Source organism: Choloepus didactylus, chromosome 11 (assembly GCF_015220235.1).
Source record: "Choloepus didactylus isolate mChoDid1 chromosome 11, mChoDid1.pri, whole genome shotgun sequence".
NCBI classification, from domain to species: domain Eukaryota; kingdom Metazoa; phylum Chordata; class Mammalia; order Pilosa; family Megalonychidae; genus Choloepus; species Choloepus didactylus.
The window spans coordinates 2,467,514-2,495,087 of NC_051317.1; the positions used below are offsets into that span (position 1 = coordinate 2,467,514).

Below are 27,574 nucleotides of genomic sequence, written 5' to 3' on the forward strand. Positions count from 1 at the left end.
TCATAATTCCCATTTTGTAGATGAGGGAACTGAGGCACAGAAAGGTTGGCTAATGGCTAGTGTGTGGCAGAGCCATGGTTCAAACTGAGGCTCTGCAGTCTGCTCTTTACCACTGCACTGGGCTGCTTCTCACCATTGTGAGTTCCTGGGTCCCCACAGCAAGGTTCCATCAGTTCCAGAACAAGGATAACTGGGAAGGCCAGGAGCACAGTGTGACTGAAAAGACACTGATAAAAGAGCCCCTGGCAGGGTGGCTGGCTCCTTCAGTCCATGCGTGTGCAGACGTGGGGCATAAATAACAGGCTCCTCTTTTGACAAACCAACCTAAAATTATTTTATCCCACATCTAGGCAACCGTCAGCTTGTTTAGAATGGGTTCTTTGTGAACCTGTCTAAGAATTTAGCATATATGAAGTCATGTAATCTTCAGAATATACAAGGTAGAAACTGTGATTACATCTGTTTTCAGTTGAGAAAAACTGCTTCAGCCTGTCAGAGAAAAAACAAGGGTCGAAAGACCTCAAATCCAGTTTGAATTCTCACTAACTGGCTGGGCAGCTCTCTTAGTTTCCCATATTATAGTTGACTATAAACATGGTAAAATGGAAAAAGGGAAAATGAGGGAGGTTTTTAGATATCTCTGGTCTAATATAACATATTTCTTAAAATCTTACAGAATTCAGTATAACATTTTTTAAGAGATAGGATTGGCCCTGAGAGATTGCTTTTATAAACCAAATTATATTCTTTAATCACATTTACTACAGGGATCAAGTCCTGAATCACCTGCATTTCTTGTACTTATTTACCAGCTTGCTTTTGGTGTATCATCTAGTTCCATATGTGGACTCTTCAATAAAATACTTGGCTCATTGGCCTTTGATAGTTTAACTTGGCTGAATTGAGCATGATGAGAATTTCCTGTAAACGTTGAGAACAGATCAAGGTAAGGCGTGGGTGTGTGTGTGTGTGTGTGTGCAGGCATATGTGGACATGTGTGTGCAAGTGTGTGCATGTGTGTGTGCACGTGTGTCAGTCCCCTGAATCGTCTCTGCATGTGTTCAGGCAAACTGAGAAATGACTCAAAATCATTAAAACATTTCCTGTTCACTACAGAATGAGAGATTGAATATATTAATTATATGACCTTGGAAAAGCAACTTAAATCTCCTTGAGCCTCAGTTTCCCATCTGTAAAATGGGAAAGGAGGTTAAATTAAATGAGATAGATGACACACAAGAGTCTTGCAGTTAATATTAGCTGTCATTGTTTATTTCTCATGGTGATTTTGGGAAAAGATTTTCAAAGTACCAAAAATATGCTTCATGCATATTAATAATCAGCATCACTTTTCCCCCAAATATTATGCAGCCTTTATTTGCTTTTGCTCAACAGTTCTCTCCTGATTCACTTCTGGTTGATTTGGCTCCTGCCAGAGATAAATTTCTAATTTTCTAAATTGGGTTGGTTTTACTAACTTGCACTAAAGCCCTTGAAAATTTGCAGCCAAGAGGCCTCAGCTTTGAGGACTGAAATGGATAATAAATGGCACCAGGGTAAGCACAGCTGGCTGTTCTCCAGGATTTTGAATCTGCTGGGAGTTTGCCCAGTGATGAGCCAGCTTCCTCCAGGGCTACCCAGATTCTCTGGCTGCAAGCACTAGTGAAGGTCTAGCACTAGTCTCCCCTACAAGGAGAGGCTACAGAGGTGTTGTGGGAAGACAGATGACCACAGCCAGGTTGGGGCCCGACGAGATTTTGTAGATCATTTACTCTGGGGGGTGCAAATACTTAGGTGTCTACAGGGACCAACAGATCATGTAAATGAGTGGAACAGTGAAGAGACCTGAGGCAGTAGTGGCTGAGAGGCCCCACTCCATTGGAAGGGCCCAGAACTGCTCGTATCAGTGGACTGGTACCTTACGGAGATGCACGCCCAGGTCACCACTGATATGCCAAGAGATCTCAGTGGTTTTCTAGGTGGAATCTCTTGATTTTAAAAATGTTATCAAGGAATCCAACTTTTAAGACACTGTACAGGCAAAATGAAATATATCCATTTGCCATATCTGCCAGTTTTGAAATTCTGATTAAGTGTTGAAGTTTTGAATCCCATTTTAGCGTTTTCTAATGATCCCTCCACCCAAGAGTCTAAGCTCCATAAGTTAGGGAACTTTGTCTATCTTGTTCACTGATGTATCCCAAGAGAAGTTCTTGGCTCAGAGTCGGCACTCAATGTTGTTTTCTCTTCTGAATGAAGGAATCAATGAGATTAATTTAAGAGAGATTTAGGGAGAGAAAGCCATTGATTTGGGTTATGAGATTCTGAAAGGAGGGGGTAAGGTTACTTGGTGCCTGAGGACATAGCGTGAAGCAAGAATCGAGCTGGAAATCAATAAATCTCGGGGGTTCGGGTGAGGTATGCCAAAGAGAATAAATGAGTTTGATTGGAGCCAAGGCTTGTTTCAAGGGGTTCTTCATCCTCACTTCTTCAGGATGTAAAACATTCATACCATGAAGCTCCTCAGGAAGAAGGACACACATTTTGTTTCTTCATTCAAGAGCTTCATTTGAAAGGACATCCTCAGTAAACCTAGGGTGTAGATCGAAGTTAACCACCAACCTGTTGTGTGATATGGATCAAGACACTTGACTTTTCTGAGCCCATGTCTTTGTCTGTAGAAATGGATATGATCCTATCTGCTATATCAGCACGGCAGCCAGAATTGAGGAATAAAGAGATAATTTCCTCAAAACATCTTGATCAGTACACAAAAAGTTCTTAATAAATGTGATTGACATTGTGATTATTATTATAATATCTAAGCCTCTACTCCTTTACTAACAAAATGAGAGATCATTTCTTAGAACTAATTTGATTAGAAAATGTCCAGGCAGAGGCCGCGATAAGACCATACCGTCCCCACTGAATTCAATAACAATGTTTGGAATATCTCTATTCATAAGCTATTCACTCCCAGAAAGCCAAATGCATAAAACCCATCACAAATATCTCAGGGAATTTAAGGATGCTTGCTTATTTTTGCTTTTGTTTTATTTCAACTTTAAGAGCTCCTTTAGAGGAATACATTCAAGTACCATCTTCTTAAGAGTTGCAGATGCCAACTGAAAATAGAAACAAACACTATCCTACTGTGAGTGGATTCCCTTGGCAATGAGCTTGCTCTATTCCCAGGGTGTTGTTGGGAGAAAAGGAGGGCAGGGGGATTGTAAACAGGTTATAGTGAGGCTCTACATAAGCTCAAGTCATATATCAGCCTGATAAATAAGTCTTGGGCAGAGTGGAATTTAAATGAAACAACTTTATGTACAAAGAAAAACGTTGTCTCTACTCTTGGGATGAGCAGAGCCAAATAGTTTCCATCAGGAACTGCAAAGCTCTATAAACTTCAACAGTACATTCTGACTCTCCTAGCACATTAATGAAATAGTAAAAGTATAGTTGTCCTTTAAATGTCTGTGCCTGAAGTTATGAACTGTTTCAAATGGCAGGAAACCTGAGACAATATTTTAACTGTTAGGCATGCTTTTAGAATGAGAGTTGAGAAGGCATCACAATTGAAGAACAATTTACTACCAAGAAATCAATTTGAAAATTCTATACAAGATTATCACCCATTAAATTGTCTTTCCTCAAAACTGCAGGCCCTAAAATGTTATCTCTAGAAAAGGAATTTTAAAAACAATAAATGCTAATTAAGTAATCTATTCAAATGAGTTGACTGAAAGGTGGTGGGGCGGGGAGGGGAGGGGGGAGAGCATCTCCTGAAAAAAATCTCAACACTCTGGTTTTATTGCTGCTTCTGCTGCTACTTTCAGTCCTTTCTTTATTGTAAACTAAGTGGCACTGGGCAATAAATAGCACTGCTCCATGCTTCTATTTTCCTATCTCCCTCATATGTCATGAGTGCAATCCAGTGAGAATGAATGTTCATGTACACTCACACACACACACAGCACTGCCACCACTATGCACAGTCCCACATAGAATTCTGTTTTATGATGCACTGGGTTTAAGTGGACAGAGGTAGTTATGTATTTCAGTAGTTATAAAGGTAGAGGAGAATGTTGATGTCTCAATAAGATCATAAGAAAACACACACACACACACACACACACAGACACACACACCCCTCAAAAGATGAATTTGGGTGTGGCTAAGGCTACTTATACCCCTTTATAAGTAGAGCAAAAATCCTGAAAGCCAACAGATAACCAAAAGAAAGGACATGCACTTTAGAGCCACCCTCTAGCCATGGAAGGCAAAAATAAATAATGGCCAAGGAAGGCATAAATAAATAATGGTCTATCCCATAGCTGGGGAAAAAAAGGGCACTGAAGCAGAAGAGAAGTAATCACTTTCCTCTTCCCATACCCCGAGTCCCTCACATCATTAAGAGTCTTTAGGTGGATGCTATTTTCTAAGAGAGCAAGGTGCTTTGGTTGTTCTACTGCCCGATGTGCATGGGTAGCCAGTTATCCAATGTCCTCTAGTCTCAGAGATCTTGAATAATAACACCATACCAGAGGAGACACCAAGTTCAACCCAGAAAACATGTGAATGAAAGCCAACTTTAGTAGCCCTGGGGGGCTTCCATAGTGAAGATGATGGGGCATTATTTCCCCCCAATATCTGATTAGAAAACATCCTCGTTTTTCTTTCCTGGCGTTCAGGCTTCCACTGCATCTGCTGATATGAGTTGGTGGCCCCAAACACCATCTATCTTTTTCTGATTTTGCACAATCAGGCAAAGGGTTTGAAGTCAATTTTTGTCATTTGTGTAGCACCAACTTCTTAGGTAATTTTAGGAAAGTTTAATATTGTGACCTTTAACTTGAACACATGCAGAAACGTATTGAATATGAACATTGATTTAACGTGGTATGAAATTAAGCCTGAAGGGCATTATGTCCTCATAAAGCATAATTACTCCTAAAGTTTCATTTCAAATTGTCTCAGAGGAACTCTCACCAGCAGGTAATAAACAGACTTGGAAAAATGTCACTGGCCACATTAAACACCCCCTAGTCTGGACTTGGAGGGCAATTTTACATACAGCTAAGTATAGTGGGAACAGTATTTGGTTCTGATAACTCCAATGGCCTGGATGTCTTGCAGACATCACAACATGAAAAGAGAAGTGAAGAGAAGGTTCTCTGATAAACAGCAGTTTGTACAAGATCCATGGACATGTAGAATACAACATAGCCTTAATAAGGATCCTAAATTCCAAAGAGGCATGAAACTTTTAAATTAATAATAATCTTTCTTCTCTAATCACCTTTCTAGTAAATTAGCCGACTCAGGGCCATTTTGTTCATGGAAAATAAAATGAAATAAAAACAATAATGAAGGAATAAACCCAGAGAAGAAATGAAATCATTGCCATTTAGCAGCCGGAACCACAGCATCAATAGAAGGTAGAAATATTTTCCTGGAGGCCTTTGCTTGTCACTCTCACCTCCAGATGACTCATATCCCCAAACATATGAAGAGCTCAGAAATTCTGCTTTTCCGAGGACAGTGCCCAGATGGGGGCAGATGGCTAACCCACCCTGTAGGATAAATCCACTGGAAGCTAGAGAGGACCTATACTAGTCCAGAGAGACTGGATTTGGTGACTTCACTAGATTTAGAGAAGGCAACCAACATGTCCTCTGAAAAGCTGTGACTTGAAAAGGTCTTGGCTACCAGTCCAAATTCCTCCAGGAGTCCACTTGAAATTACCAGTTTGCTCCCCTCAGTCTTTCTGCTAGAGGAGTGATGGTTCATTTTGGGGACTTGCCACCTTCTGGGTCACCTGCTGTGAACGTGACATATTGTCTTCACTCAGTGCTGAACATTTAGTGATATAAAACTCAGAGGAGCTCCCTGGGCAAAGCAGGGAGTGATGCTCAAAACAGGCCAGCAATGTTTTATGAATCAGGCCTGAGAAACAGTAAGCACATCTCCAACTCCAGGCAGCACAATCAATCTGCTGATCTTATTCAAAAAGTTAAAAGAGTAAGCAATAAATCAGCAGTGAGGGGTAGGTCCTTTGCAATCGAACTGTCTTCAGATGCAATTTTAAATGACTTTGTACTGACCTTGCCTCTGTAATTTCAGGGCTCAGAAGAAATTTTCTTCACACATTCCATGCAGTGACTTGCTTGGGAAAATGCCCTGCCTCTCTCAGATGGCCACTTCTAACCCTTAAATGCCTGTACGGTGACTCCCCTCTTTCTTGTAAATGGACAGGCTTGGGAACTGGATTTGTGATTTTAATCATCTAGAGCTGCAGAAGCCATCTGGGCAAGAAACGTGTCATGAGAGCATATGGCTCAGCTAACACCAGGCCACAGACATGGAAACAAGCCTGGATTTGGTATCATTAAGAGTAAACATTAAGTGTCATCACCGCTATTTCTGGGTAAACCTGTTTCAACTGCTGTGAGAAAGGCACCCTGGTGGCAGGCGGAGTGATAAAAACGATGCTGGGGCAGAAGTTGAGAGGCATTTAGTGGCGCAAGCTGTACAAGGGCCAATTGTGTGACTGGAAAGGAAAAGGGTGAGAAGAGCAGGCGAACGGAAAGAATTCCATGATATTTAGCACAAAGTATGTCTTGGGAGACTCTTCTATTGCCTCTCCACTCAGACTATCCCAGAAGCTCCAAATCTTGATGATAATAATCCCTGTGTTGGTCCTGGAGTGTGTCTTATTCAAAGTGACATTGACTTTGGGACAGAACTAAAGTTCTTATTTTTATTGAGGACTTACGGTACAGAGCAAAGTAGATGTATGGGCTTGGAGAGCAGATTTGGGTTTCAGTCCTTGCTTTGGTACTTAGAAGATGTATATGTTGGTCAAGTAACTAAACTTCAGTTTCTTCATCCAAACAACTGGGATATCAATACCCACCCTGCAGGATAGTCATAAAGATTAGCACAAGGAAAATATCCCCTGTCTGATGCCTGACCTATGGTGGGTCCATAGCAAATATTTAGACTTTCTTCCTTAAATATAAAAATTTAGATATTTTTAAAAGTCTTTGCAAATTTAGTAGCAGCTTTCTGAAATACTGACAATCCTACTGGTTTTATCTCCTTAATTTAATCACTCTGATCCTGAGCTTTCAATAGAGAAAGATGTTCTGTGTTTTCCAATATGGTAGCCTCCCTAGCATCATGTAGTGATTAGCACTTGAAATGTGGCTAATATGACTGAGGAGCTGTTTTTGGTTTGCTAAAGCTGATGAAATGCAATATACCAGAAATGGGTTGGCTTTGACAATGGGGGTTTATTAACTTACAATTTAAAGTTCTTAGGCCGTGAACATATCCAACTCAAGGCATCAACCTGGACTCTGAAGAAAGGCTGCTGGCATCTGGGACACCTCTGACACATGGCCAGTGTCTGCTGGTCCTTCTCTCCTGCGTTTCATTGTTTTCAGCTTCTGGCTTCAGTGGCTTCCTCTGTTTTTTGTATATCCTCTCTCAGCTTCTCTGGGACCTTTTTCTCTAAACCTCTCTGGGCCTTTTTTTTTTTTTTTTTTTTTTTTTTTTTGTCTTTTATCCTCTTATAAAGGAGTCCAGTAAGAGGATTAAGACCCACCCTGAATGAGGTGGTTCACATCTCAACTGAAATAACCTAATTGAAGGGTCCTACCCACAACAGGTCTACACCCACAGGAATGGATTAAAAGAACATGATCTTTTCTGGGGGTACATACAGCCTCCAAACCATCACAGGAGCTAAAATTTAAAATTCTATTTAATTTCCACTAATTTAAATTTAACTTCAAATAGCCTCGTGTGGCTAGTGGCTACTACCATATTGGGCAGCACGTCAAGCCTGAGTCCTGATAGATGAAGAAAGAGGAATTTGGAAATGCAGACAAGAAAAGGTGAGGAGCGTATCCCCAGACTCTGCACATCAGCAGCAGCCACTGAAGGCAGACTGACTGGCTCGGCCTAGTTCACATTCATCCCAGAGGCTGCCGGACATGACAGAATTAGCACAAGACAGTGGCTCTCTGTGCTAGAGCCAAGTTCTGGGACCTTGGACAAGGTTCTTAATTTTTCTGAATCCCTTTTTTCATCGACAAAATGGGATAATGCCTGAGGGTGGTTTTCAAAGTGAAATGCAATAATGATGTTGAAACTTAAAAAAAATAACGAAAACTGTAAAATGAGGGTCAAATACAAACACAGTTCATCATAGCATTAGCTTGGTAACGCTGGTCATGATTCCATCTTGCAATAAGTTGCTTGTCCTTAGGGTAATGCAGAAGCACCATCCAGGATCCATATGCTTTAGGAAATTTTTCCTCCTAGAGGATGGAATCCATTTGTATTCTTTTCTCTATTTATTTCAACCTTGGCCCATCTCATAACTTGGGAACCACATTCAGAGGAACAAATGCCCTGAGCTGGGGGATCAGTTTAAAAACATGGAGCAGAGGGAAACATGCTCTTAGAGCATATATAGGTATGCTTATAGGTGCAAGACTCAAAATTATATTTGCAAATAGTATAAGAATCACATGTGCTTATGTACTTTATCGATTTTCCTCAGCTGTTAAAAATGCCCTAATAAATCTAGTTGCTACCAAAGGAACAGCTATAAAAATAAAGCCTGGCTTAAATTAAAAGTGAAGCTGTTAACATTCGTCCTGCAGCCTATAAGCTTCTAATGAGTTCCTTCCTGGCTTTAGTGAACTTAACCTTAGCCGAAATGGGACTGAGAACCAACTGGGGTTTCTCTTGTTCCACTGTTTATTAAAAGCTTTTCCTGGGAATGGCTTGATCCAAAACATTCCAGCACAGGTTCTTAGATGAAGACAGAACAAGCAACAATGTAAACACAATTCAACATAGATGGAGAATATTTAATGAAATGCAAAATGATTCAGTAAGAAGTACCTGCACAAGAGATGTTTAGTGATGGGGGCAGGGCAATGAGACGCCTTGAGGAATCTAGGGTGAAGTTTCTCAACCACAGGTCTATTGACATTTTGGGGTGGACAGTTCTTCATTGTAGGCACTGTCCTGGGCACTATGGGATGTTGAGCAGCATCCCTAGCCTCTACCCACTAGATGCCAGTAGCACCTGCCTCCCAGTTGTGATGACCAAAAATGACTCCAGACATTGCCTAATGATCCCTGTGGAGCAAAATCACCCCTGGTTGAGAACCACTCTTCTAGAGAAAGTCAGACTTGGTTCAGGTCTCCCTTTGCCACTTTCCAGCTGTGTGGCCTTGTGCAAGAATTTGACCCCTCTCAGCCTTAATTTGCTCATCTATAAAATAGGGATAATTGCACTTCCAGTTTTACTGGGTTGTTTGTGAGGATTAAATTAGATAATGAATCTAAAGCATTCACTACAACGTCTGGAAAATAGTCTTCAGTAAGTGGTGTTTACCATTATCATTAACTACTTTGACTTTCTAAAATGTTCCAAGCAAACAAGCCACAGACTCCAGCTCCCTCCCTGCACAAGCCCAGTTATCAAGCCCTTGGTCTAAACAGAGGAAATAGAAAGGTGGAACTGGCCAAAGAGAATCTTCCCATGAGCTCCCTTCTGGAAATGCATTGCTACTGCCTCCAGAGGAAAGCAGGCTCTTCTCCTAAGGTCATGGCTTGCCAATATGACCCGGGCACCTTGCTTTATTTCCAGAAGCCCTAAGAATGAATCCAAACCAAGCATATAATTAACTTACCTATTAATAACCAAAAAAACAATTTTATTAGTGACCCAAACACCATCAGATGTGGGTCCGGAATGCATTTCCAGCCACGTCTCCTGTTTCACCTAGATCGGGCTTCTAAAATCCCACATTCACATTTGACACCTATCCACCTGCAGGACTGCGATAGACAGTAAGCTTGGTGAGGCGAGGTGGTCTGCTCTCCCCACTGCTGTGTCCCCTGTACTTGGAGCAGTGCCTGGCTCAGAGAAGGACTCAATAAATATTAATTGAATGAGAGTACTTCCCTGTCAGCCCCATTTGCTTTCTCAGCATCCTCAACATTGCCCTCCTGCACATTTTCAGCAGGAGAGAGTTGGCTGACAGCCTTTCTTCCTCAGTACTGTAGTCTTTACAGGACGTACACCCAGGATTGTCTCCCGATTCTTTCAGAGAAGTAAAGAAGGAGCCCAGGAATGGTTTGTCCCTGGCACAATGATATGGTAGAAAAACATTGGACCATCACTTTCTAGCTTTGTGACTTTGGACAAGTTAATTACTGTTTTAAAACCTGGTTTGCTCATGTTAGAAGTTGGGAAACAGTACCAACCCTAGACATGTGGTGATGATTGAAGTGAAAGATCATTTGATGGCAAGTATTTATTGAATGCTGGCCATGTGCCAGGTACTGTGCTAAGTCCTTTTCACCTGCTTCCTCCTCTGGTCCTTTGAATAATCATTTGAGTTAGCACTAATTCTCATCACTGTTTTACACATGAGGAAACTGAGGCCCTGGTAGCAAGCAGAAAAGCCTGCATCGGATCTCAGCACTTTCTGACTATCCAAGGCCCCCTGCACAATCAATGCCTGGTGCATGGTGGACACTCACTCAGGGTTAACTGAATGAATGAATGAATGAATGAACAAAAAGGTCAAAATCAGGACTGTTTAGTAACTCCAAGTGTGAGGAAAAAATGTCTTCATATTCATTTACTTTTAGTACCCCACCTACTTCCAGCAACCCAACACCTGCTCAGATATTAAACATAGCAGAAGATAAAAACCACTTACGGGTAAAATGGAATTGAGGCTTTCCAAAGGCATCCAACATTTTACATACAGTCAGATTCAAGAGAATTGAGTTTTAGGAAGTTAGTTTCACTCTGCAAATGAATTTGTGGACATCCTCTCATCAGGAAGTAAAAACTTCCTGGCTGCTACAGTTGCCCCAAAATGTTCTCACTTTGCTCAAGTCTTTGGAAAATACAACTGGTTTTTTTGGAACTCCTGGATGTGGACACAGCCATTTTGCAGACTCCCTACTGGGGGATGTGCTACCACAGCACAGAACACAGAAAATGTTTCCAATCCCCGCCCACCCCACCCCACCCCTCTCTATGTCACACAAGCCCATACACGGGGCCTGATGAGAGTTACATTACCCTGGAAGGGGTGGGGGCATTTAATTACTTCCAACCTGCCACAGAGTCATCTTCCAGCATGCTTTGTGCCTGGCAGCCTAAAACTATTTATATTTAGGACCTAGTTTTAAATCAGTTCTTGCAGAACGTAGGACCCAGAGGTTGCAAAGGGGTAGCTTTCAGATGTGTTTGATTTCTCCAGAGTGAGTCCAAATGTTTACGCAGTTATCAACATTTAAAAATTGGGATATTTAGCACTAAATTCTGTCTTCTTCTGAAAAATCATTGGATCTAATAATACTAGACCTGGATTTCGCTCAACAATGAGGGCTGCAGCTTGATAGCAAATGTCTCTTTTATTGCATTTGTCTCTCTTCCATTCTTGCCCTTAGCCTGCTTCCCTTATGTTACCCTGAAGGCATCTGAGTTCGCACCCGTACTAAACCTACAATAGCAAAAGTAATAGCACCTCCTATTTACTGAGCACCCCACATGACCTCATTTGATTCTGACTACAACTCGGTGAGAGAGTTATAACTATCATTGCAAATATGTAACTGAGGATCAGAGAGGTTTAACTGCTTGCTCCAGGCCACACAGCTAGCAAGTGGCAGAGCTGGAATTCAATCCTGGGTCTCCAGCTCCTTGGCCTTAGTTCCTTTCCTCATACTGAACAGCCTTTGTTCAGGAGCAATCGCTAAGATGACTGCCCTCCTCTGCAGGCACTCCCACACAGGGATGGGGACTTCTTAGGAGTGATTTGGGGTGTTAAGAAGCCCACACATTAGCTCCATAAAGTGTTACTGATGGGAATTCTGACTTGGCTAATACAGTTAATGTTCAGTGAGCTGCGGCCACCCACTTATCAGTCTCAGACTGTCACTGCCCATTTAAATGATGGGGAGCCTTCTTAATTGATTGAGCGGCCCTCACGGGCAGGGTGGGGGATCAATTGGGAGGCCTTCATGTGCGTGAGCAAGGATTAGCTGATGGGAACCTGATGACCCAGCATCTTGAAGGCTCAAGAGCCCTGCCTGCAGCCCCCCTTCCCTCCCAACTCCTATAAGCTCCTCCCCACCCCCATTAAGGGGAAGCTGCCAAGAAATTTGACCTTGGAGATGTGTTCTAACACATCTAGATAGAGAGAGAGCATAGAGCTCTTTGAAAATAAAACACATCTCAGCTACTTGGCAAGCCCAATGTAGAAAGGAGGGGGGATTACTTCCGCCAAGATCCAGAGGGGAAACCCTCCTCAGAGCCAAAACCACCTCTTGTGGGGGGTAGACCACCGGGCCTCTTGCCAGAGACTCCGGCAGCATATCACTTTAATCCAAGACTAGTGCAGAGGATGCAGGCTGCCCCAAAGAACGAGTTAACCTCTCTCCACAAAACCCACAGGAGGCTTCTCGTTGCCCTCAGAGTAAGTGCAAACACAGAAACAGACAATCTAGTTTCCTCCATCTCCCCAGAGTTACTTGCATTCTAGCCTCCAGCAAGTCTGAACTTGCAATTACTCAAAAGAGCCCTGCTCTCTCTTATTTCTAGACCCAGAGGCCTTTGTTTATGCTGTTTTCTGAAATAATTCCCCCTCCCCATTCCCTCATTTGCTCCTGCACCACTCCCACACCTTTCACCCAACCAACTCCTACTCACCTTCCACACTCACACTAGATGCTCCTTCCTTCCTTTCCATCACCCCTCACACTCACATCAGCACAAAAATGTATCAGGGCTGTGCACTGCTGCTGTGGATTCCTAAAGCACCGTGGCTTCCTCGTGGTGAGTGTTCATCACACTATATTTTCATTATCCTTTTATTTTCTGACTTCCTCACTAGCCCAAGAGCTCTGCGGACACATCTGAGCTCACTGCTGTATCCCCAGTACCCACCCCAACTCCTACACATCAAGGGTGCTCAGGAGGGATTTGAGAAAGAACTACATGAGCAGGAGGAGGGCACCCCACTCTGCAAAACACTCAGCACCACATGCAGAATGCTGCTTCCCAAAGGGCCTCGTGGACCCTCGGCAGGCCGCAGCCAGTAGGACGGTCGAGGCTCAGGATTCTCCACTTTCCTTAACCCAGGCTGAAGCTCTTCCCCTGCAGGGAGCCACTCCACCTGACTTATGTGGGCCCCGGCCTCTTGCTACGGAATCATGTAGTAGCTTCAAGCATGCGCTCTGGAGGACAAGTCTTGGGTTCAAGTCCCTGCTGTACTGCTTACTAGCTGTGGGACCTTGGCAATGTTTCACATGATGTTTCTGTGCCTTGATTTCCTAAATTAGGGCTCTTTGGGCTGTTGTGAGGATTAAATTAAATAGCATTCACAGCATTTAAAAGAGGACCTGGCCCACAGGAAGTGCTCAATGATAGTTAGTATCAAGTCTTTTTGCTCCCACAAGAGGTCTTAGCATTTCACCAGCTCCCTCCCCTGCCTTTCTTTCCAGTTTTATTGAGATATACTAACATACTATATAATCATCCATGGTACACAATCAACTGTTCCCAGTGCTATCGAACAGTTACGCATTCATCACCCCAGTCCATTTTTGAGCATTTTCCTCATACCAGAAAGAACCAGGATAAGAATAAAAAATAAAAGTAAAAAAGAACACCCAAATCACCCCCCCCCATCCGATCCTATTTTTCATTTAGGTTTTGTCCCCATTTTTCTACTCATCCATCCATACAGTGGATAAAGGGAGTGTGAGCCACAGGGTTTTCACAATCACACTGTCACCCCTTGTAAGCTACATTGTTATACAATCGTCTTCAAGAGTCAAGGCTACTGGGTTGGAGTTTGGTAGTTTCAGGTATTTACTTCTAGCTATTTCAATACATTAGAACCTAAAAAGTGTTATCTATATAGTGCGTGAGAATGTCCACCAGAGTGACCTCTCAAGTCCATTTGAAATCTCTCAGCCACCGAAGCTTCACTTCATTTCATTTTGCACCCCCCTTTTGGTCAAGATGTTCTCAATCCCATGATGCCAGGTCCAGATTCATCCCCGGGAGTCATATCCTGCATTGCCAGAGAGATTTACACTCCTGGGAGTCGGGTCCCACGTAGGGGGAAGGGAAGTGAGATCACCTGCCAAGGTGGCTTAACCAGCTCCCCTTTTGGGAAAGCTCACGCTGTGGCTGGACTAACTGATTATTCTGCTCTTTGGTCTTTTCAGTGTTTTTGCAGTGCTTGCCTCCATAGATGGTATAATCCCTCGATGTCAAGATGCAGCCTTATGTGTACTTGTGGCCTTTGTGGTATTTGGCACAGAATGTTGGAGAACAAGTCAGTTTGATTGACTGGGAATCTAGGTGGCCCTTCTCTTCTGAAGGGTGGCCCCTTAGGTGGTATGGTACATGCCAATCATGTTCCAAACTTGAGGGGGTGAGAAGACATCATAGTCCCCAGAGCTATAGGCTCTTACAAGTCGGCCACCACACAGGGGAGGGGGCATGCCTTCTTTCCAAATGATGTCAGTAAGGAAAGAAAGATGGGATTACGTAATGGCCTATGGTTGAGGTGGTCCAGAAAATCCCTCCAAGTGGTCCCAGCAAATGTTATTTGAAGTTATCAGTCCAGGTGGCTAAAAATGTTGCTTTCCAAGTCAAGTCAGTTCAAATCAAAATAATTCCATCTCTCCAGATCTTTTCCTCCTCACCACCCAAATAACCAATAATAATCTATTACCAAGTTTACTCAAAATATTTTTTGAATTTATCCAATTCTCACTATCTTCACTATTACCACCTGGCTTGAGACCGTGCCATTGTTAGAAACACACCAGTTCAGGCAAAATAAGGGGTTTATGGGAGGAAATCAGGGGACAGTGCCCTGGCCAGGGCAGGCTGGCTGATGCTTACGATGGTGGCTTGGAGCTATGTACCCCAGAAAAACATGTTCTTAATCCACTCCTGTGGGTGTGAACCCATTGTAAAAAGGACGTTTTGATGAGATTAACTGAATCAGGATGAGTCAATCCTACCACTGGAGTCGTTTATGAGCAGAATGAAATTCACATACATAGAATGAAGAAGCCGGAAGTCAAAGGAACCCAGAGAAGCTAGGAGAGGACTCCATGCTCATTGCCATGTGACAGAAAAGCCAAGGATCATGGATCGCCAGCAGCCAGCCCCAGAATGCATAGTCTTTTGGGAGAAAGCATCGCCTTGATTATGCACTGATTTTGGATCTCTCCTAGCCTCAAAACTATGAGCCAATAAATTGCCATTGTTTAAGCCAACCCCTTGCCTGGTATTTGTTTTAGCAGCTAGGAAACTAAAACACTTACTACACCTACTGTGCACCAGGCACAATACTTCATTATTTAAGCCACACATTATTGCTTTTATTTTTAAATGTGGAAACTGAGCTCATGGAAATTAAGTGACTTGCCATAGGACATTCAGCAGGTTTAGGTGTGAATATATGAATAAATTTTAAAAGGAAAAGGTTTCGTTAAGCAGTAAGTCTTTCATTCTAGGAGATGTTCATAAAATGCCACCTCTTATTACTGGGGGCTGCAGCCAGAGTTGGGATATGGAGGGAGGGCAGGACCTCCAGTGGCTGGAGTCTGAAGAAAGCATGGGGCACTGGGAGAGCTACAGGGGATGTGATCCTGGTCCCAGCAAGAAGGAATAAATGAATGCCATCTGCTTCTCTCCATGCAGGGGCAGGGGGAGGACTCAGGTGAGTGCAGGTCAATGGCTAGTAGAGTAAGGACCCCCTCCCACCCCCATATAAGGATCAGAAAGAACCAAAGAAAGGAGCAAATGAATGACAAAAAGCCAGAGAGTTCTTGGTCCTTATGAAAACACCAGGCTTCGCTGAGAATGACGGCACCGAAATCAGAGGAGAACCTTGATAGCATCTTCTCCTTATGTTATGCTTCCTCGTCATGACTTTTGCCCCCTAATGTTACTTAAGATTTGCCACAGCCCTCAACAGGGATTCTCAAATCCTGGGAATTTTCCCTAGCCCTGTGGGACTTGGGGCTCAATACATAATGATAATAATGGCAAAAATAAGGATGATGGCAGCCAGTGCTTACTGAGCACCTACTATGTGCCCAGCCCAGTGCTGGGCACACCATTTGCTCATCTCAGAAATGAAGGGTGGGCTCTTTAATAGCACTGAAGGCCTGTGCTTCTGCGAACTGCTCACTGCCACTGAGTTCTCAGTTCACCTATGATTGGATCAGACCATAAACTTCCCCCCTTCCCTTCCCCTTGTGAAAATTCTGCAGTGTCGGCAGGGATCCAGAAGTGGGAAAGCCTTCATTGCAGCTGCCTGCCAGAGCTCTGCGGTGCTGTGGTGGATGGGACACTGCAGAGGCCAGAGCCTGACTATTTGTTTCCTGATGGGTGTGCAGGGTGCATGCCTGTGGGGTTTGCAGTCGTCCACCAAGCCCATGCTGTGGCTGCTTCTGCTGGCACCCCGCCGAGGGGCCTCTGATGGGCTCTTGACTTCCTCCAGCCCCCGTGGAGTTTCCCTGATCTCATAAAGCTTCCCGGTCCTCTTGGCCCTGCCAGACAACTCTGATCGTGGGCAAATCTTTCCCCCTCTCAACCACAGTTTCCTCATTTGCAAAATGGGAATGACAGTGCCTTGTCTTGGCAGAATTTGTCGTAAGACCAAAATGAGTCAGCAAATCTGAAATCATGTTGCAAACTTAAGCAGGCTAGGCAAAGCAACGGGTCGCTGGCGGAATTCTTATTTGTAGTGTAAGTACTAAGGTTTTAGTAAACCAAATACGTTTGACCAGTCCACACAGGAGCATAGTTCTCTTAGGAACAGGAAAACCTTTCCAATTTTATTCATAATAGTTTTAGACAATCCACAGGATGAGATTGCCAACTATAAATTCAGACTAATTAAGAGGGAAATGGAATTCCCAGGTGCCATGAAACCAAAGAAGGTGGTCCTGAGATGGGGAAGGAGTTTCACACCTTCTTCCACCAAAGCTGATCCCTCTCCTATATTGGAACAGGAAGAATTGACACTTCAACAATGAAAAAGGGCCTAGAACTAGCCGGAGACAACTCCATCCTTCTATAGCAATGCAAGTCACTGGCTATCTGGCTTCCTGTTTTCTCATTTGGACTTGGGCTGATGGTGAAGGGGATCAGGACATGGCCACTCATCCCTGCCCTTCCACCTGACACAGTTATTCCTCTGCTGATAGACCCCAAAGGGTTCAGATTCTTCTTTATGTCTGAATGGTCAGCTACACAGATGACAGGCTCCAAGAGTAGTCAATCAAATTCTCTAATGTTGAATAGCATAAACTAAAACCTGATTTTAAAACAAAATGTCCCCAAAGATGTAGTGAAATAGAAACACAGGAGAAATATCAGAAAAACCTTCCAGAAAGAATGTCAAATGCTGAGAAATGCAGAGATAATAGGCCATTGCTCTTTTCTGTGTGAGAAGCTGGCTGAAATGCCCAGCAATTGCATCTGATGGTAGCAAAGCTTTCCCCTGGAGAGAGCAAGCTGGAGGTGACCTTTCAGAAGCAGCACCCTGGGAAGCCAGAACCTCTAGCCAGAGGGAGTGGGGAGTAGGGGTGGGGGTGGGGTTGGGGGTGGACTGGAGAAGAGTCCTGGAAGGCAGCTGCTCTATGGTTTGCAGGTGATGCAATTCCAAGAGATGCCAAGTCTGCACCATTGACACAGAACAGCCAAAGGAATGCATCACTAACCCTCAAACAGTTATTAAAGTTGCAGGGGAGAAGGGGAAGAGGAAGGGGAGAGGAGGAGTAAAGAGGGAGGAAGAGAGGTGGGGGGAGAAGAGAGTCAAGGGGAGAGAAATAGAGGGTAGAGAGAACTAAGAAGGGAGCAAAGTACAGGAGGAAACAGAAGAGAGGAGGAGAAGGAAGGAGGAAGGCTGAGGGGGTAATACAAGGAGAGGGTAGAGGGAAAGCGGAGGAGGAAGGCTTCAGCTGGGTTGGGAACATTTTATGTCTCAAGCTAGGCTGTGGGTTCATTGCTTTCTTTATCTTGGCTATACTGTTCTTAATGCTGATTTGCATGCCTCAATCACTTTCCAGTTTTTCAAAAAGAAAGAGGAACGAGAAGAAAGAGAAGAAAAATGAAGACATACAGGGAGAAGGTCATCATATCTTCCCTGGATTCATTGACAAATAACATTTAAAGGGCTGGAGTGGTAGAAAAAATAGTATTAATGACATGGCTGTCCACATGAGAGAGGCCACCAGAACCAGGAAGCTTGTCTTGGTCACTAAGTCTGGTTCCAAATGAGACACCTGAACCAGAGGGGGCCACAGTCCCTCCACCATTCTCACGGCTGCATTGGAGACCCAGGAGGCCGTGGACTTGGTATCTAGTTCCACTGCTGTGGTCAACTCAGTGTGTCAGCTGAACAGTTCAACAAATGTTCCCTGAGCTCCAGCTGTGCCAGGAACTGGGCTAGGTGCTGGGATACAATGGGATATGGTGACCCTGTCCTTCTTGAGAACTGTGCTTAGTTTACAGGTAGGGGAGAACTGCTGAGTCTCAGTTTCCCCATCTGTAAAATGAGGGGGTTTGTCTCAGTGGTTTTCAAACTGGGCTTACTTGGAGCCCTAAGATTCCAGGGTGTGGATCAGAGTGACTGTGGGAGCACCATATCCTTCACTGTTTCTAGGGCAGTCCCACTTTATTCTGTTTTAGATATCAGGACAGGGCTTGAGCTTAGATTGGAAAGATCGTTTCACTGCTAAAAGAAATTTGAAAACTATTGAATGATATGCTCCCCAAGGGCTGAAGTTTTAAAGTTACCTGTTCTATTTCTAAGGCTATATGATTCCTTGAAGACCCTGACTATAAGAATTTATTCACTCACTCATGCATTTATTCAACAAATATCTACTGAGATCCCTCAATAAATGGGGACAGAGGTGAACAATAAACAGATTAATAAACAAGCTCATAGAACAGGGTACCGCAGCAGGGAGGGATGTGGAGGGTGGAGAGGAGGTTAGGAAAGGCCTCCTAGAGAAGGCAGCCTTGGAGCTGAAAGCTAGACTTAGAAAGATTTGGGGTAGCAGCAGTAAAGACAAAAGGAATCCCAAATGCAAAGACCTGATGAGGAGAATGAATCTGGCACAAGAGAGCAAGGACGGAAGTGGAATGAGGTGAGATGGGGCAAGAAGGTAGGCAAGGTCTAGATGCTGCTGGGGCTGGAAGTTTGGGTTCCAGTTGTACCTCTGTGACTCATGACAAGTCATCTAACCCTTCAGGGTCTGATTTCTCTCCTTTCAGACAGGGATAATGCTTCCTAACATCCCTAGCAGGGATTACATGGGATTTGAAAATGCTTTGTAAATTGTAAAGGGTGGTATAAAGTAGTAAGGGTTATATTATATTACTGACTGTAATATGAAAAGAAGGGAGATGGCAATGTGTCAGCAAATAATGCTTCTCTGGAAAACAGAAACTTAACGAAGTGCCTCAGGCTCAAAAACCCCAAAGGCTCCCCACTGCCTAAAGCAGGGGTTGGCCCATGATGACCCCTAGGACAAATCCAGCTTGCAGCCTGCTTTCTAAATAAAGTTTTAGGAGACCCAGTCACAGCCATTTGTTTGCATATTTTCTATAGCTATTCCATGCCACAATATAGACTTTAGTAGTTGCAACAGAGACTATAGGGCCAGGAAGGCAGAAAATATTTATTATCTGGCCCTTTACAGAAAAAGTGTGCCAACCCCTGGCCCAAAGGATAAAGTCTAAATCTCAGCCAACATGAAAGCACCCTGATACTTGAAGCATCATTTGGATACATGAAATGACTTGGATACCTTCCCTTTGGTCATCCCCAACTCTGTACAACAATTTTTACCACTTCCCAGTGACCGATTCCATTTTAGGTGGCATGACAAGGACCCTTTCTTAGGGCTGCAAAAGGGATCAGCTCTTATTCATCTTTGTAATCTCTAAAATGTTTACCATAGAGTCTACATCATATTAGGTGCTCCATAGAGTTTCACCAATTAAGGCATAAATTGAGACCTATTGATAATGTATCATTCAAAGAGAAAGAAAGATGAATTAATTTGTTTGCTTTGAATCAGTTATACAAATATTTATCCCATACCAACTATACAACTATCCCATGCCATAGAAGCTATGGCAAATTAGCCAATAAAGGATTAAATTCATTCATTCAACATGCGTTTACTGAATACCTTCTCTGTGTCAAGCTGAGGGTAAGGAATGGGGGTTTAGAGGGGACCATGACCACTTCCTGCTCTCAAGGAGCTTGCAGTCCAATTGGGGAGGTGAAGGTCAGAAGATAAGACAGTGCCGGGAGACAGCACAATGCTAAAATGGTACACAAAGTATGGAGGTGACAGGAGATGGGCTTGATACCTGGGAATATCATCCTGGTACATTCCCTCTTCAAGGCAAGGTGGAGGGGGCCAAGATCCACTGACAAGTATTTCATGGCCCCCAGTTTGGTTCTACATGCTGAGATAATATTGACTGATTATCTCATTTAATCCTCACGGCAACTTGGCTTTATGAAGGCCAGATCATATGTTTCAGCTCAATTGTCAAAAAGTCCATCTTATATTTAAGCTTATGCACTAAACCCCTCACTGTATTGCTTAAATATACGAAAGAAGAGAACTGGAAATCCATGGAAGAAGAAGCGTAAAGAGTATGAGGTGCAGAGATACTACTAAATGATCCTGTGCCCACTGAAAGGACACTGATTCCATGAGGACAATCCAGTCTTGACCAAAGGCATGAGTGGAACATAAACAATCTGCTCATGTTCAATAAGTCAATAATCAAGGGAGGAGAAGATAAAGGGTGGCAAAGATCAGCACTAACTCTCAGCTGCTGAGCATGCAGCAGACTGTTGTAACCACTTTTGGGGAGAAATTCTGGACTCTGGCCAAGATATTAATTAAGCCCTAACTACCAAGGTCCACAGAACTCCCTATCAATTAAGGGCCAATGTGGAGCCTCTGAGACTTGGGAGGCCCCTGGAGTGTTATTCCTTTTAGCCAGGGGTGCTTCCCAGGACATTTCTTTGCAAAGGTTATGGTAGATATTGAGGCAGAAGAGTTTGGAACATAAATATGCAGATTGTTTAAAGTGGAAGTTCTTATATTTGCTAAGCTTCCTAGGCCATTGTCAGGACACAAGAGTTTCTACATTAGCCTGATTATTCATACTGCCATTCAGCTCTTCATTCTTTACCTACACCACATGTAGTGTAAAACCAATGAGTATATGAAAAAGTGTCCATTCTTAAATACATTCCATAGTAAGACCAATGAGATATAATTTCTGTATCATTTTATTGGCAATAGTGAAAAAAATCATCATAAACTAATCACATGTAATGATGGAGAGGCTTTGGTGCAAAGGCCTTCTCATGCAGTGATGGTGGTGTTGCACATTAGAACTTTCTGGAAGTAAAAGTGGTAAAACAACAAAATGTAAAATGTATAGTTCTTATGACCCATCAAATCCTCTTACAGAAATGTATTCCAAGGAGATAATTAGATAAGTGCTCCAATGTTCATATATATAAAATGTTATTTACAGCATTATTAATAATAGCAAATATTTAGAAACAACCTAAATATCCATAAAAGGGTACTATTTAAATAGATCACAGGGTAACTAGACAACAGAGTCCTATTAGCCTATTTAAAAGGAAGGCATAGAGGATGGCAGGAATCTATTCAGTGAATAAAGGCTTTCTGCAAACCCAACTGTGCAAGCATGTGCACAGTCAGAAATTGGAATGATCTACGCCAAATTGCTGGGGCACAGTGGCTCTTTCTAGATTTCAGGTGATTTTTTTTTTTTGTTTATCTGTATGATGTGAATTTGTACAATGAACATGTAATATCTTTATAAATAGAAAACCAATGGTTTTTAAAGATCAAAAGAAAATATCTAAAAGATATATAAATTTCCTGAGACAAAGCAGGGCTAAGATCAGAATAACAGATTTTTCAGAAGGAAAATATAGAGGGACTTTGAAACCTGCTTGACAGCTTACCACAAAAAGATTAGTCCTTTCCCCAGTCCTGGAGAAGGCAGAAACGCCCAGTGGTTAGGAGCCTGTGCCCCAGGATCAATCCTTGGGATCAAATGCCAGCTCTATCACTTACCAGATGAGCATGTGGGCAAATCACTTAACCTTTAGTGCCTCAGTTTCCTCATTTATAAAATAGGGGACTGACAGCACCTCTCTCTAGGTTGTTGTATTAAGTGAGATAGTAAATGAAAAACAGATATTTCAATGCCTGGCACATAATCAATGTTCACTAAACATTAACTCATGAAAACCAGCTTCAGGCAATTGGCTGATGGTAGTGAACTTTTCCAGAATGAATTCTTAACGAGCAATTAAGGAATGGGAGAAGGTAGAGAATGATTAGGCAGAGAAACCCACAAAAGTAGACACACTGTAAATATCTAGGCTTGGCAGTATAAGGTTAATGGTATGGGCGGCGTGGTTTTAGGCATGTGACTTAACCTCACAAATCTCAATTATTCCCTCTGAAAATGGAGTTCATGTACAGAGGGCCATTTTGAGGACTAAATTCCCAGTGCTGGCACAGTGCTTGGTAATTTTAAGCTTACAATACATATTTGCAATTATTGATAAAAATTATTACTATTGCTTATGAGATCAGGTAGTGAGCTCCCTGTCACTAGAGGTGTCCAAACAGTTGTAATGGCTACTTGAGAAGGATGCAGAGAGCACCGAGTCAGGGAATGAGGGGTAGAACTACTGGATCCTTCAAGACCTAAAACTTCTATGCAAAGTCATTGAAAGATAAAACACTTCAAAAAGGAAGTTGTTTGGGATTGTCGTGCAGAATGATCAGGTAATCCAGCACCAGCAGGGCCATCTCCCTAGTTATGCAATGCTGCAGCTCTCAGAGGCCAGCCCTGTTTTTCAGACAGGTGAGGCAAGTAGGAGCTGGCTCCCCCAAACTCTGCTCATTCTCTGTCCTTGTCTTTACCTGCTCTGGAAAAACTGCAGATGGTGGTTCTCCCACCAGTTAGGCTTACAGAATCCTGTGAGCAACTGCTGAAAGCTATGGTCCCTGTCTCCAAAAATATGTCCACCTGCACATTCACAACAAGGAAACCTGGTGGCAGGTGTAAACACGTGCTGGGCATTTGCTGAGAGCTTTGCATGTGTTGACTCACTGACTTCTCCTATCAGACCCATGAGACAGGTGCTGTGAGTGTCAGCCCCATTTTACAGATGAAAAACAAAAACAAACTGAGGCTCAGAGAGGATAAATACTGCCTAAGATCTTTCAGCCAGTAAGGGACAGAGGTTTGAACTCAGATCAAAGGACATTCAGAGTGTTGGGAGCAATGGCAGGGCCTGATGATAAGTTAATAACTCATTAGCATTTTAGATGAATCATACTCTCTTTCAGGACATACCGTACACTACCCCAGCCCTACTGGGTCAGGTGGGGCCTCTCAAGGTGGCCCAGAGCAGAGAAAGACAAAGTCGCCATGGGCATTATCTATAATTCCTAGGGAAAACAGAAGACTGAGAGGCAAGGGATAAGCTGCACCCACAAAACTGGTATCCCAAGCAGCAGAGAATCTTAACAGTCCCTGCTTTTTGCTCAAAGCACGCTTGCTTAGAGAAGTCAGTGGTTTTGACCTGTATGATTCTGTCTAGGTGCCACAGACAGAATATGCTCTCAAAGATATGCAAATGCTCATGAACTATTTTATTACTTTTATTTTCTTTTAACGTTCTTTGGCCAACTCAGGAAGGAAGTCTTGGGCCTCATCCGAGTGCCATGGAATCCTTCTGACTTGGAGCAAACAGTTTTGCTTTGCCATGGGAAGGCCAGGGGACAGCCCCTTACATCTCTGCATGCATCTTCAAATCCCTGTTCTCAAATCACTGATCTCGTCTGGACAATGCACCAGGCAGATCCCAAGGGGACAAAGTCATGTCTTCATGGTGAAGAATACAGCCTTTGGAATTGCAGACAACTGGGAGCTGGAGAATCCCAGCTCCTCTACTCAGTGGTTACTCACCCTCCCTGGGCCTCAATTTCCTCATCAGTCCAATGGGGATAATGGCACATCATGGGTATGTTGTGATGCTTAAAAGAGATAATGTATAGGGGTGCCAGACTGTTTAGGTTCAGATCCCAGTTGTGTGTCCTTGGACAAGTTACTTAACCTTTCTGGGTCTCAGATTCTCTATCTGTAAAAGAGGGATAATGGCAGTATCTACCTCATGGGGTTGTTTTGTGAGGAATGAGTGAGTTACAGCTTGGAAAGAGCTTAGAACAGCACCCAGCCCATTAGTAAGTCCTCAGTAAATGTGAGTTATTATGATTAATGCAGATAAAGCCTTCAGCACGATAAAAATAAGTATTCAATAAATGGTAGCTGTTATTATTACGAGTACATTTTTTTCCCAGAGAATCTCATGCACATTTATCTCCTGAAAAAGCAATTTGAAAATGAAGACATGAGGGGAAAATCTTGTTCTCAAGTGAATGTTAAGAGTCATAGCAGAAGGAATCCATGGTCCAGTTGCCCCTCAGTAATATCCTGAGACCCTCAATTCCTTAAGTTCTCGTTTGCTTCCAAAGAGTCTGCCGTTCATTCATCCATCTAGTTCAGCGAGCCTGCAGGAGAGCTGGGGATCCACATACAGTGAATGAGACAGCTATAGCCCCTGCCCTCCTGGAGCTTACGGGGTGGCGAGGGAGATACACTAAAAAAAGTATGTACACAGATGAATATGTCAGCACAGCTGCAATTCATGCAATGCAGAAAGTGACAGGGATATAAAAAGGAGCACTGAGGTGGTCTAGGACTGGGAGTGTGTACTGGGGGCAGTTATCCAAAAGGCTCCCTGAGGAAACAACATTTAAGCAGGGGACTTCACGGATCCAACAGGAGTTGGCTGAGAGAGGCCTGGGAACTGAGGGAAGAAAAAGACCAGGCAGACGGGCATTTTGGTCCAAGGCCCTGTAGCCAGCAGATGCCTGGCACATTAGGGGAACAGAGAGAAGGGCACTATGGTTGGTTTATTCCTAGACCTAAAACTCAGCTATGTGGTTGCAATTTGAAGAGAAACTGAGGTCTACAGGAACTGCATTTTCAGTGGCAACTGTTGTCTCTTCCCTTTCAGACACTCCTCGACTGCTTGCAAACACTGCCTGGTGTCTTGGGCCCCAACCCCCAAGGCCCAGCGAACGCTGTGCTCAGCTCAAAATCCCAAAGACTGCAGACATGGCGCACTTCACCCCCAAGTGAGCTCCAGCCAGGACAGCATACAGGGACTCTGCCCAGAGAACTCCCTCTGATGCCCCAGTCCTGTCCTGGTCACACCCCACTGGGCTTTGTGAGGCTATTTTGGAAGATAACTTTTCCTCACTGAAGAAGAGGGAAGCAGCATGAAAGAAAACAATGGCCCCCAAGGAGGAATTTATGTTTGACATAAATGGAGATGTTCCTTTAGGGGCATCATGTATCATCAAAGAAGCAAACCCCCAGGTCATTTATTTCTCCGCTTATTTACATGCTACACAAAGAAGACGTGTTTGAATTTCCTATAGCTGGAAACCGATGCTCCACGAAAGGAAGCCGTATGTTCCAGACGTAGCAGATTTCTTTCGGAAATCACACATTGGGAGTCTGGCGCTATCCCCTAAATGGTACTTTTGTTGTCTTTTCTGTTCAAGACAGTAAGCTTCTTCCAGGATCAGAACCACCCGTCTGCCTCCCTTGATAAACAGCCCACCAGCTCTCTCTGTAGATCAGATGTTTAATAATTAGCCTAACTCATTGTTTATCTAAGTAGCAATTATCACTGCGATGAAATGATATTTTAACTGCAGGGGAAGCATTGGGGATAGCTCCAAAGTATAATCTACAGGCTGGGAATGGCCCACAGAGCTACCCACACGAAGAGGAGAGGACCACTCCATTCTGGCTGGCAATTCTCTGTGTCTGAGATGCCATCATTAGCTACCACTCCAAAGACCTAAGGAAATGTGCCCAGAAGAAGTGTATGGTCCCGATCCTTCCAACTGAGGCTCAATGGCCCAGCAAAATGTGAAAGTGCGGCCTGTGCTTTTAAAGCGAAACAGTCTAGAGTCAGTGGAGTTCCTGAAACAACCTCACCACCGCAGGAGCAAATCCCAGCAGGTGCGATTCAAGGAAGATGGGACCAGTAAGAATCCATCTGGCCTAGCTGAGGTTGACAGCCAAACTTCAGACCCGGATGGGATGGGGAAGACCCAAGCATCCAGGCACCATCACCTCCCCACCTACTCTTTCTCCTTCCCCAGGTCCCAGAAGGCAGGGGGTTTTCAGAACATTGCGATCCAAACCTCCCCCAGTCTCAGGAAGCATTTCCCAGTTTTCAAAAAGAAGAAACTCACAGCCAGCAAGTCCCTGGTGGAAATGCCAACAGCACCCCAAAGTGCCATCCAGGTCAACGGTACCCTCTCTGAACAGGACATTGTGTCTTCTGACCTTGCCTACTTAAGGCTGGCTCAGCATCTTGAGGATGGGCCTCGAAGGGTCAAGGTGCGCCACCCATTTCTCCCGAGGGTGTCCAGGGTGCAAAGCAACGGGCCTGTTAGCATATGCTTGGAAGCAGGGACTTGGGGGGCTGCAGAGAAAGCAACAGCGGCCATTCAAGTCCCAGATGATATTTATCACAGTCCTTCCTGGGAAGCCAGAGAGTCCATGTTCAGCCCCAGCAAATCTGCTGAGATAAGCAACTCCATATACCCTTTGGCTGAAACGTGTCCAGGTGATGGGAGAAGCATGCTGCCATTGGATTCAGAAAGATCCCCCTCCTGCTTAAATGCCACCAGCAGTGCCAACCACATGCCAGGCACAGGTCAACTCAAACCCGAATTGCTTTTTTCCAAAGACAACTCTGATGATAAAGACCTTGGCCCTTTGTTAGCTCGGTCAAAGGCAACATGTGCTCCTTCACCTCTAAGGACTCACAGCTCCCCCTCACAGGGCATCCATCGCCAGCCAGCCCATCCAGGAAGAGTGCTGGACTGTTTTTCATCGAGTAACCGTCACCAGGATCTGGCATTGCTAACAACCAACAATGCATCAAAACCCGCCTCCACGTGCCAGGAGGAGATGGCTCAGAATTCCACCCCGTCAGACACCCTGGAGTTTCAAAACTGTTTAGGAAGTGACCACATCCCATCCTCTCTTCCAAGGAGTGACTCAAAACTTCCCACCGAGAGAGAGATTAGTGGGATGAGTCAAATTCACCTGGCACAGGGTGAACTCTGTGACCTCCAAGGCAGACTGCAATCTGTGGAAGAATCTCTGCACTCGAACCAAGAGAAGATTAAAGTCCTTTTGAATGTAATTCAAGACTTGGAAAAAGCCAGAGCTCTCACTGAAGGGTAAGGTGAATTTTTTTTCTATATTAAAAACTAGCTGGTTAAGTCATTTGTCAGG

At 43.8% G+C, this 27,574-nt stretch overlaps 2 protein-coding genes across 4 annotated transcripts in view; one reads left to right on the plus strand and one right to left on the minus strand.

The window, feature by feature from the left end:
• DOCK2 (dedicator of cytokinesis 2) overlaps positions 1 to 27,574 on the minus strand; it is a 431,071-nt gene that overhangs the window by 151,428 nt on the left and 252,069 nt on the right. The gene's annotated exons all lie outside the window — the stretch shown is intronic.
• INSYN2B (inhibitory synaptic factor family member 2B) overlaps positions 1 to 27,574 on the plus strand; it is a 106,910-nt gene that overhangs the window by 60,285 nt on the left and 19,051 nt on the right. For 2 of the 3 annotated variants that reach the window (XM_037798799.1, XM_037798800.1), the window contains exon 2: positions 25,266 to 27,519. In XM_037798799.1, the coding sequence (XP_037654727.1) occupies positions 26,177 to 27,519 (1,343 nt within the window). In that variant the 5' untranslated portion in view covers positions 25,266 to 26,176. Of the gene's footprint in view, positions 1 to 848; positions 947 to 25,265; positions 27,520 to 27,574 lie in introns of those variants that run through there. The other variant, XM_037798798.1, reaches the window with a different exon arrangement.